Source organism: Cetorhinus maximus, chromosome 19 (genome assembly GCF_964194155.1).
Source record: "Cetorhinus maximus chromosome 19, sCetMax3.hap1.1, whole genome shotgun sequence".
In the NCBI taxonomy this organism is placed as follows: Eukaryota; Metazoa; Chordata; class Chondrichthyes; order Lamniformes; family Cetorhinidae; genus Cetorhinus; species Cetorhinus maximus.
The window spans coordinates 11,241,282-11,251,825 of NC_135897.1; the positions used below are offsets into that span (position 1 = coordinate 11,241,282).

The following is a 10,544-nucleotide window of genomic DNA, read 5'->3' on the forward strand; positions in this document are numbered from 1 at the left end:
GGCCACAAGTGCTGCACATGAAATGGTTATCAGGTTTCCATTGTACGTTGTTGCTTTCAGTGGTGATGCTTGTTGCTAAGCCACTGTAACCACTGATTGTCGTGGTGGTACATGGTGACCCACAAGTGATATCACCCTTGTACCAATGTGGGACACCCCCAGATAATTCAGAAGGCTTGGAAAGTCTACATCCAGAGATATGTAACTCAAGTAGTCTGACTTTAAACACTCAACTTTTCGAATGCTGATGAACGAAAATATTTTGTGCAAATCAAAATTGATCATTTTTCAAATTAAGAAAAGACAGTAACAGTGTAACAAAGAAATCAGCTTGGTATCCCAGACTGCTCATTTCAAAACAATGAGCAATACATAAGCAGACCCTGCTGAATGTAGAGGACAGGTTTTTTTCCTAAGCAGGCATTGTGTTAAACAATTGGAGAACAGTCTGTACTTTTGAACAGTGTTGAACAGGAATTTACTCATGCCTAGCTGGTGTGCTCCAGCTGCCACAGCATCTTGCTCAGACTACACTTCTAGTCAAGTTACGACAGCAGAAGCAGCTAGCAGGAAAATCCAGGCTGTATTTTGGAATGGTGGTGGGCCTAGGATAGACATTGGGATGGCTAGGGGCGGGAACCAGTAAAGGTTTCAGCTTTGGCACCAAAGGTTCTCGTGCGAGACATGCAAGCGGTGCAAAGGAGCAAAATGCTCAATGCTTGTCCCAGTTCTCAGGGAGATCAATCTCCTGTTCCAGATTGGTAACACTGGGTGTATAGGCAGCCCTCCGGCGCATCATGAAAGAGGCCACTCTGCAGTCGTGCACCTAGATTGGGGGTGTCAGGTGGCTATTCAACCAAGGAGGGCATCGCAGCAGAGCCCAAACTACCTCTCACCCAACATCCAAACTTGCATTTTCAAGAAAGGGTGACTGGCTTGGAAGATGGAATCCACTGTGATTTTTCTGATTTCCTTTGCAGTCCCCTGTCACTGTCCTGGCTGAGCTGAGCTAACTCAGCATTGAATGTGAAATTAGGATCTGCCAGGAATGTCTTGATTCACCATGCCATTGCAAAGCAATGTCTAATCCAGTTCTGAAATCCCTCTATTGTGATGTGATTTGCATTTAACAAGCATTTAACAGCTACTGACTTACTTTTCACATGTAGTCATTGCTATTTTGCAGGAATAAAAGCATCCAATTTAAGCACAGAAAGATCCAAGAAACAGGAAATGAGATGAGATACCATTTAATCTGTCCTTCATGTTGGTTGAGGGAGGAATGCTGTCTAAGACTCTTGTGAAAACTCACTGTTCTTCACTAACCTGTGTGTCACTAACCAATATAGCACAGAAGGACATATTCTGTGCTGAGTAAACAACAACTGGAATGCTACAATTGGCCACATCGTCCCAGAACTCGGAGAGGAGGGGAAAACAGGCAGAAGTCCAACTGATCACGAGCCAGCAACTCATGCTAGTGACCGTACATGCAGTGAGGTCAGTCGAGGGCAACTAGACTCAGCTGAACTCAATGGTCAAATTACCTGCCACCACTTAAGGTCTGGCTTCAAATGAACAATGGTCAGTTGGGTAAGGTACCAGAGAGAGGAGGAGATAAAGCAGAAAAATATACCAAAAAGTTATCACAGCACGTGATACACATGCAGCCACCTCTGTAATACTGATGTGTACCTGCTCTGGAAGTTGGGAACCAAATAATTTACACACAGTTGATTGGGTTATTGAAATTCCAGGGAAAATTCAGTCAGCTCTACTTCCATTCCTGGCTGGGATCAACCTCTCCCAACTTGTGAAGCCTGAAAGACAGGGATAGAAACAGAACCTGTAATAAAACAACAGAGCAACACTGCTTCAGAAACATTTCCAGTGTTAAACCCAAGTTTATCATCCACCAGATCTGCTCTGAACTCCTAACAATCCTAAAGATCAAGTGCTGGCACAAGGATTTTTGTGAAGAGCAATGGTGGGCATGTGAAAGTTTTGTGCCATGTCCACTCAACAGTGAAATACATTGAGCAGTAGTTATTTTCAAACCTCTGCTCTTCCAAGAGGACATAGTAAGCTGTATAACACTGGGGTAAAGTACTGGTGGGTAACAAGTCTGTCACTGGTGATAGCAGCTGCAAACGCAATTGGGATTGTTGGGTGTATCACATGAAAGCAAACTGGCTTCAGAGAATGCTCCACATAAGCCCAGTGACACTGATAGACTGGGATAGGTTGCAATATCCTGCCAAAAAGATCTTGATCTCCTGTACAGATCATCAGTTATCACAGAAGTACAAAATGTACAGTCCCATTCCTTCCTCAAGATGCTCTCAGAATTAATTTCAAAACATATTTACATTATCTCCAGATCCAAATTTCAATTCGCCCCATGAAGCACACACTAAGCATTTACCATGCTGCAGTAACTGTGGATATCATCTGTATAGACTCCCAAGCAAGTTCTCTGTGTCTGCTACCTCCAACTAGATTGCTACATAATACTATGCAATCTCTAGATAGCTAGAGACAGAGAATAATGATGGGACCATGCACGAACTAATGGGAACTCACAGAGACATAGATTGTGATGATGCTTACAGAAGGCAGGAATCAAAAGGAAGATCCAGAGCAAACAAAACAGTGTAGAGGCCAACAATGTGCAGAGGTGGCAACACTGTGCAAGTGGCAGGAGAACACAAAGGTGGCAAGCATCTCTAATACAGCATAACAAAAGCACAACTCAAAATTAAACTAATCCATACAAGACAACAGAATCCCAGGTTTAATCACCAATCTGTGCAGTGAGTTACAAAATGTCAGCTGAGGTTGCCACAGGGGCATCACAATTATCATTAGGAGGATGCCATTCAACCCCTTGAGCCTGCGCCATCATTCACTTAGATTATAGCTGATCTGCACCTCAGATCCATTGACCTACCTTTTGTCTTGTGGGGTGGAGTGGGGAGGAATTCCACTACCCTGTGTGTGTGTGTGTGTGTGTGTGTGTGGGGGGGGGACTTCCTAATTTCCCTCCCAAACAGCCTTGCTCTAATTGTATTATATTCCATTGTTCTGACCTCCCACACCAGAGAAAATAGTTACCCTAACAAATCTTCTTACCATTTAAACTTCAACCAAATCACCTTCCAATCTTTGACAACGCCACACAAAGACAGGGTTTTTATACGGCTAGTGGAAGGCACTATAAAAGTCTGAATTTGGAATTTGCTGTATGTCATGTTAGCCTACATAGCAGTCACTGCAGTTCCAACATATTCCATTGCTTTGAGAGGTCGGGGGAAGGGCAAGTACGTTGGTCTGAGACTGAACAAAATATGAAGTGAGTTCACCTGGGCCTGATGGTCTTTACTGATCCTAGACACACAACATTAGCTGCTATGTAAATATTGTGTGACTCTTCTACCCACCGTTTGCAATAACATCCATTTTAAAAGGGAAAAAAGCAATTCCTTTATAATTCACCAAATCAAAGGACCCAGGATTCTGAGAGTTCCTGCACTACTACACATCTGCAACAGCAGAAATAGCACCAAGGATCAAAACAACAAATTGCATATTGACAGATAGGAATTGCTGCAGGATAAAAGACCAGAATCCATCTACCATTTTGGGAGTCATGTGACAAAATGATAATGGAGTTGTTGATAAATCACTGCATTCAACCTCTAGCTATTGATCCAGAACAGGCTCAGACATGACACAAGGAAAACCCAAATTGGTGGAGAGCTTTGGGAACCATGATCCAGTCACCCATTTCTCCCAAACAGACTGTACTTATCACATCATGTCTCAATTTACTCACATCCTGGATCCCAACATGTAATTCCTTGAAAGAAATCTAATTTGTATTTGAATGAATCAATGCTGTCTGCTTCCACTGTCTTACTCGGGAGTCTGTGCATGTATTGACAACTCACTAAACAAAATAACATTTCCCCAGATTAGTTTTGAATTTACATCCTTTCAAGCTTAGGCTGTGTCGAAAGCAGAATACTGCAGATGCTGGAAATCTGAAATCAAAACAGAAAATGCTGGAAATACTCAGCAGGTCAGGCAGCATCTGTGGAGAGAGAAAGAATGTTAACGTTTTAGATCTGTGATCTTTCATCAGAACAGACTGTCTTCTAGTTCTACTGTTCTGGACATAGTGAAGAGGCCCGTCATGGTCTACATTATCCCTACCCTTTAGAATCCAGAAAACAGCAATCATATCACCTCATAACCTTCTCCTTTCCAGTGAGAACATGACCAATTTACATCATCACTCCTCAATCTAATCCCTCAATCATTCTGGTTGCTTTCTTCTGTATCCTTTCATTAACTGCAATTTCCTTTCTATACGGTGGTGACCAAGACTCTGCACAGTATTCTAAATGCAGTCATACTAATGATTTATTAAAGTGCAGGATTACCTCACTATTTCAGCTCAGTATTGACCTTTTAATATATCCCACTATCTGATTCATTTTATTCATTGCCACTGAGCATTGTTACAATAGCCTCAATTTGTCAATCAGAACCCCTGGATCTCTCTCATTTTCCATGCACATTATTGTTTTACCATTGAAGTAATAATCTCTTTCCAGATTTTTTTGTTTCGTTAATAGGGACCAGGGGATTACTCATGAATAAGGACATTACCTGACCTCCACTCCTGATTAAATTCTGTCTTCTGTCAGTTCCCAACCATCTGTATCAGATCTACTACAAGCCTTCAATTTTGTTTCTTCCTGGTTCAGCTTCTCTGAGGCAGGAGTTTCTCCTTGATTTTCTCTATAGTATTTGGCACCTGTGGGCCCAGTCACTGCCCAGTAAACCACAGGAAGTCCATGAGTTAAACCATACATCTGCTCAGCTGTTTGTCTTGTCTGCTGCTCCACTTGGTCCATTTGTGAAGTGCCCGAAAGCTGACAATCTATTTAGCCTGACTAGCCAATCTGTATGCATTCTCTCAGAGACATACAAATGTACTCTAATGTCAACCTGCAACATCACTCATCAGGAAACTAGACAAGTCCAATGTCTAGACATTTAAGGGCACATGCACAAGCACAAAGGCAAACAACAATACTACAGCAGGAATGAAACCAAAGATTAAATTTTGAACACAATTTTTAATATTTATTAAGTTTCAGGGTTTTAAGTTTTGTGGTTATATGAAGATCAGTATATAAACATGCATACTGAGGATGTGTTGAACAGTATTGTCCCAGGCTTGAGTTCTTTCTATATAGTGCACAGGATTCATTTTTTGGGATTATTTTGTGTAGGAGCTCCCATTAAAATGATGACCCTATCTGCACTGTGAACAGCTCTGGTCTCCATATTATACATAAGAAAAGGATATAGAGGCACTGGAGAAGGTGCAAAAAGGTTTGCTAGGCTGATATCAAAATATGGGGTTATAAGTATCAGGACAGATTGCGCAGGCTGGGGTTCCTTTCTCCCGAGAAGACCAAGGGGTGACTTACAAAAGGGTTTGATAGGGTAGACAGAGAAAATGTTCCCACTTTCAGGGAAAATCAGAACTCGGGGCCATAAATGAGATAGTCATCAATACATCCAATAGGAAATTCAAGAGAAACTTCTTTACTCTGAGTGGCGAGACTGTGGAACGCAATACCACAAGGAATAGCTAAGGCAAATAACATTTAAGGGATGAGAGGAGGATGGAGAAGGGAACTGAAGGATATGGTGATGGGGTTACATGAAGAAGGGTGCAGGTGGTGATTCTTGTGGAGCATAAAACACTGGCATAGACCTGATGGGCCAAATGGCCTATTTGTGTGCAATAAATACTATGTAACTACGCAAGAGGAAGAATTCACATACGGGGATGTCAGTGCCCGAATCTCACTGGCAAGAAGCACCGAACATTTGCACATGGGAGGGAGAGAGGTCACAAGGGGGGAGTCACTTCCAGCACAAAACAGCATTGATGGCTGCCAAAATCACCCTCCTGCATGCAGCTGGTACATGAATGGGAATTTTAAACCAAATATTTCCACTTCGCTTGTAGGCATGTTATGTGCTTCTTCACTCTTGTCTGTCTTACACCCATGTATGTAATGCTGTTTATCGATAAGTCTCTACATAATCAGTTTTCTATCTCATCTATATATTCAGCATGCATTCTCGTGTAGTCCATCCCGCCCCAGCCTGGATATTGTTGGTCTTATCTATTCTGTTACTTCTCATCTGCACCTCTTGCATGTCTGCCTCTTTCTTCTTTAAATTCTCGATCCATGCTCTCATTCTCCTCTCTCCCATAATTGGGGTAAATATTTTCTGTCTCTCCTCTCACCTATATACTGATATGTTGCCTCCCTCACCATTCTCTTCATACCAGTTCATCTTTCCCACAATAATTGGCAATGTTTAACAATACTGTAATGAGTGAAACAAGGAATGCAACGTCACCCTCTGTAAACCCCTGAGGCATGGATGGATCTCCCAGTGCTGCTGCCTGAACTGAAGAAGCAGAGCGCCTCCCTTATCCACGAGGGCTGCAGGTGGCAGTAAAGGGAAGTCTCTGCTTCTCTACTTTAAATCCCAGCCTTTTTGCAGATTTGGGGGTAAAAAAACAGCAAGGTAAACATTTTGAACCCTACACCAGCTGCCATCTCACCACAATTCATTGCCTCCTCCTCCCCAACACAACAGCCTACTGCCAAGATCAGGGTGACATCAGGAGGTGGGGTAGAGGAAGGAACAATTTCAAACAAGAACCCCTAAAAGCAAAAATAAAAACTTCAACATGAATTGGTTTAATTGCACAGATTTTCCCAACATCCAGTCAGTGGCATTTGATTGGAAAATCTACCCACCCCAGCAAAGAATAAACAGGCTGCACCAGGAAACAGTCACAAAAAGGAACTAACACTCAAGATAAAGTCAGAGACTTGGGTGATGGACAATGTGTTCAATGCAGTGGTCTTCAAGGGGAGGAAGTTAGATGTTGTGAGAGGTGTGGGTTGCATTATGATGACGTTGGTGCTGGGGGGTGGGTGCTTGAGGGTGAGGGTGGGGGTGGATGTTGGTCCCGGGTAAGGGGAGGGGTTGGTTAGTGGTCCTGGGAAAAGGGTGGGGGAGAAGAGGAGTTGATCCTGGGAGGGGGTCTGGGGTGGAGGTGAGGGAGAGGGGAGAGAGAGTGGAGGGGAGGGAGAGGGGAGAGAGAGTGGAGGGGAGGGAGAGGAGGAGGTGGAGGGCGGGGGTTACTGGGTCGTCGTGGGGTGTGGGGGGTTATTGGTGCCGGGGGGGGAGGGGGGGGTGGTATTGGTGCCGGGAGTCACTCGTTTTCCGTGATTTCAGAATGGGAGTTCGCCCGGGACGAGACTCTTTTGTTGCAATAGGGATGGGGGGTCAGTGGGCTAGGGCCCCGGGATTGTTGCCAGGGTGATGCAGGTAAAATATCTGGGAATACTGCCTGTCACTGAGTATCCCAACGCGGGGGGGGGGGATTCCAACAGAATCATATGGGGCCTGGGACCGGGGACGAGGAGGAGGAGGAGGTGAATTAAGCAGCTGATGAAGGGGAGGGGACAGGCCAAAACACACAGCACAAACCGAGCAAATAGTGAATGTCAAACCTTTTACACTGACGGGTGCTTGGGACGGTCCCTCAGTCTCAAACAAGGGCAGGAGGAGGAGGCCGGCCTCTTTCCTGGCACACATTCCCTCGATCATGGAGCCATGTCACAGCAGAGATTTCACCAGAAACCAGCCAAACACACAGGCCGCAGTAACCGGGAGCACCGAGGGTGGAGCGGGGGGGGGGGGAGAAAGAAGAGGAGCGGGGAGGTGGGGATATAAGAGAGAAAGCGAGACAGATAAGAGCAACAGCGCAGCCAGTTAGCCAGCGGAAAGACTGAAGAGCCGGATGACCAAGAGAACCTCCAATATCCCAGCGATCACCGGGACACGGTGAACGTAAGGTGTCTGCGCACACCGCACCGAGACACGTTGGCGTCAAATCAGAGCTCGGAGGACTCAGGGAGGCACTCCGGTATCCCGGCGGCCACTAGGCCACGCTCAGCTGAAATCAGAACTCGGAGGACTCAGGGAGACACTCCAGTATCCCAGGATTCTGAGAGGGGTTGACAAACGTGCTCTGAAGGTTGGCACCCTGGTAACGCGCTCGATGATAGCACAGGCTGAGTGGAAAGCCTTTCAAAGTCTGACCACATGGCTGCCTTCCAATTGTCCCAGGTTCAGGAATGGCTTTCACGTAATTTAGATTTGATAGAGGGCTCTGGAGAGAGTAGATAGGGAGAAAATGTTCCCTTTGGTGGAGGGATGTGATTGGCAAAAGAAGCAATGCTGATGTGAGGAAAAAACATTTGCAGTGATTGGATAGGATCTGGAGTACACTGCCTGAGAGTGTAGTGGATCCCAGTCACCAGTTTGTTGGATCCTGTTCACACACTTATAAGGGTTGGCCAATTTGGCACTAATGATAGAGTTGAGTAGCAGACACTTCATAGGTAGAAACTCTTGTGTTTATTTACAAAGGTACTCAGAAGCAACTAAACATGTGCTAACACTTCAAACTATCTCTACACCACTGCTGCTACTGGCTACAGACTACTAACTACAGAGATAAAAATACCTGGAAAAACTCAGCAGGTCTGGCAGCATCTGTGGAGAGGAGCACAGTTAACGTTTCGAGTCCGAATGACCCTTCAACAGAACTAAGTAAAAATAGAAAAGAGGTGAAATATAAGTTGGTTTAAAGGGGGAGGGGGGAGTGGGACAAGAAGAGCTGGATAGAGGGCCAGTGATAGGTGGAGATAACCAAAAGATGTCACAGACAAAAGGTCAAAGAAGTGTTGAAGGTGGTGATATTATCTAGAGGAATGTGCTAATTAAGGGTAGAAAGCAAGACGAGCAAGGTACAGATAGCCCTAGTGGGGGTGGGGTGGGGTGAAGGGATCGAAATAGGCTAAAAGGTAGAGATAAAACAATGGATGGAAATACATTTAAAAATAATGGAAGTAGGTGGGAAAAGAAAAATCTATATAAATTATTAGAAAAAACAAAAAGGAGGGGGAAAATCAGAAAGAGGGTGGGGATGGAGAAGAGAGTTCGTGATCTAAAATTGTTGAACTCAATATTTAGTCCAGAAGGCTGTAAAGTGCCTAGTCGGAAGATGAGGTGCTGTTCCTCTAGTTTGCATTGAGCTTCACTGGAACAATGCAGCAAGCCAAGGACGGACATGTGGGCATGAGAGCAGGGTGGGGTGTTGAAATGGCAAGCGACAGGGAGGTCTGGGTAATGCTTGCGGACAGACCAAAGGTGTTCTGCAAAGCGATCACCCAGTCTGCGTCTGGTCTCTCCAATGTAGAGGAATCCGCATTGGAGCAACGAATGCAGTAGACTAAGTTGAGGGAAGTGCAAGTGAAATGCTGCTTCACTTGAAAGGAGTGTTTGGGCCCTTGGACGGTGAGGAGAGGGTAAGTAAAGGAGCAGGTGTTGCACCTTCTGCGGTTGCACAGGAAGGTGCTGTGGGAGGGGGTTGAGGTGTAGGGGGTGATAGAGGAGTGGACCAGGGTGTCCCGGAGGGAACGATCCCTCTACACCTCCATCCCCCACTGGGATGGTCTGATGGCTCTCCGCTTCTTCCTTGAACAGAGGCCCGAACAATCCCCATCTGCCACTATCCTCCATCTGGCTGAACTTGTTCTCACACTGAACAATTTCTCCTTTAACTCCTCTCACTTCCTCCAAGTAAAAGGTGTGGCTATGGGTACCCACATGGGCCCCAGCTATGCCTGTCTCTTTATGGGGTATGTGGAACATTCCTTGTTCCAGTCCTACTCCAGCCCCCTCCCAGAACTCTTTCTCTGGTACATCGATGATTACTTCGGTGCTGCTTCGTGCTCTCATCTGGACCTGGAAAAATTTATTAATTTTGCTTCCAATTTCCACCCCTCCATCATTTTCCCCCCTCCTTTTTGTTTTTTCTAATAATTTATATAGATTTTTCTTTTCCCACCTACTTCCATTATTTTTAAATGTATTTCCATCCATTGTTTTATCTCTACCTTTTAGCCTATTTCGATCCCTTCACCCCACCCCACCCCCACTAGGGCTATCTGTACCTTGCTCGTCTTGCTTTCTACCCTTAATTAGCACATTCCTCTAGATAATATCACCACCTTCAACACCTCTTTGACCTTTTGTCTGTGACATCTTTTGGTTATCTCCACCTATCACTGGCCCTCTATCCAGCTCTTCTTGTCCCACCCCTCCCTTAAACCAACTTATATTTCACCTCTTTTCTATTTTTACTTAGTTCTGTTGAAGGGTCATTCGGACTCGAAACGTTAACTGTGCTCCTCTCCACAGATGCTGCCAGACCTGCTGAGTTTTTCCAGATATTTTTGTTTTTGTTTTTGTTTTGGATTTCCAGCATCCGCAGTTTTTTGCTTTTAACTACAGAGATAGCCTGCGCTACTCTGCTACTGGATACTAAGATCATGTGATCTTCCATTATAACATTCCTCTTAAAG

General features: G+C 44.8%; 1 protein-coding gene across 4 annotated transcripts in view; it reads right to left on the reverse strand.

Moving 5' to 3' along the window:
- LOC144693641 (AMMECR1-like protein) overlaps window positions 1–7,925 on the reverse strand; it is a 54,463-nt gene extending 46,538 nt beyond the window's left edge. Inside the window, exons 1-3 of one of the 4 annotated variants that reach the window (XM_078563490.1) lie at window positions 7,623–7,767; window positions 3,242–3,336; window positions 1,696–1,820 (exon numbers count right to left, since the gene is read on the reverse strand). Coding sequence is in view for 1 of the 4 variants with exons in the window: in XM_078563486.1 (XP_078419612.1) it covers window positions 7,623–7,719 (97 nt within the window). In the remaining 3 variants the exon portion in view is untranslated. Of the gene's footprint in view, window positions 1–1,695; window positions 1,847–3,241; window positions 3,337–7,622 lie in introns of all 4 variants that reach the window. The other 3 variants (XM_078563489.1, XM_078563488.1, XM_078563486.1) reach the window with 3 other exon arrangements.
- Window positions 7,926–10,544: the final 2,619 nt, after the last annotated feature.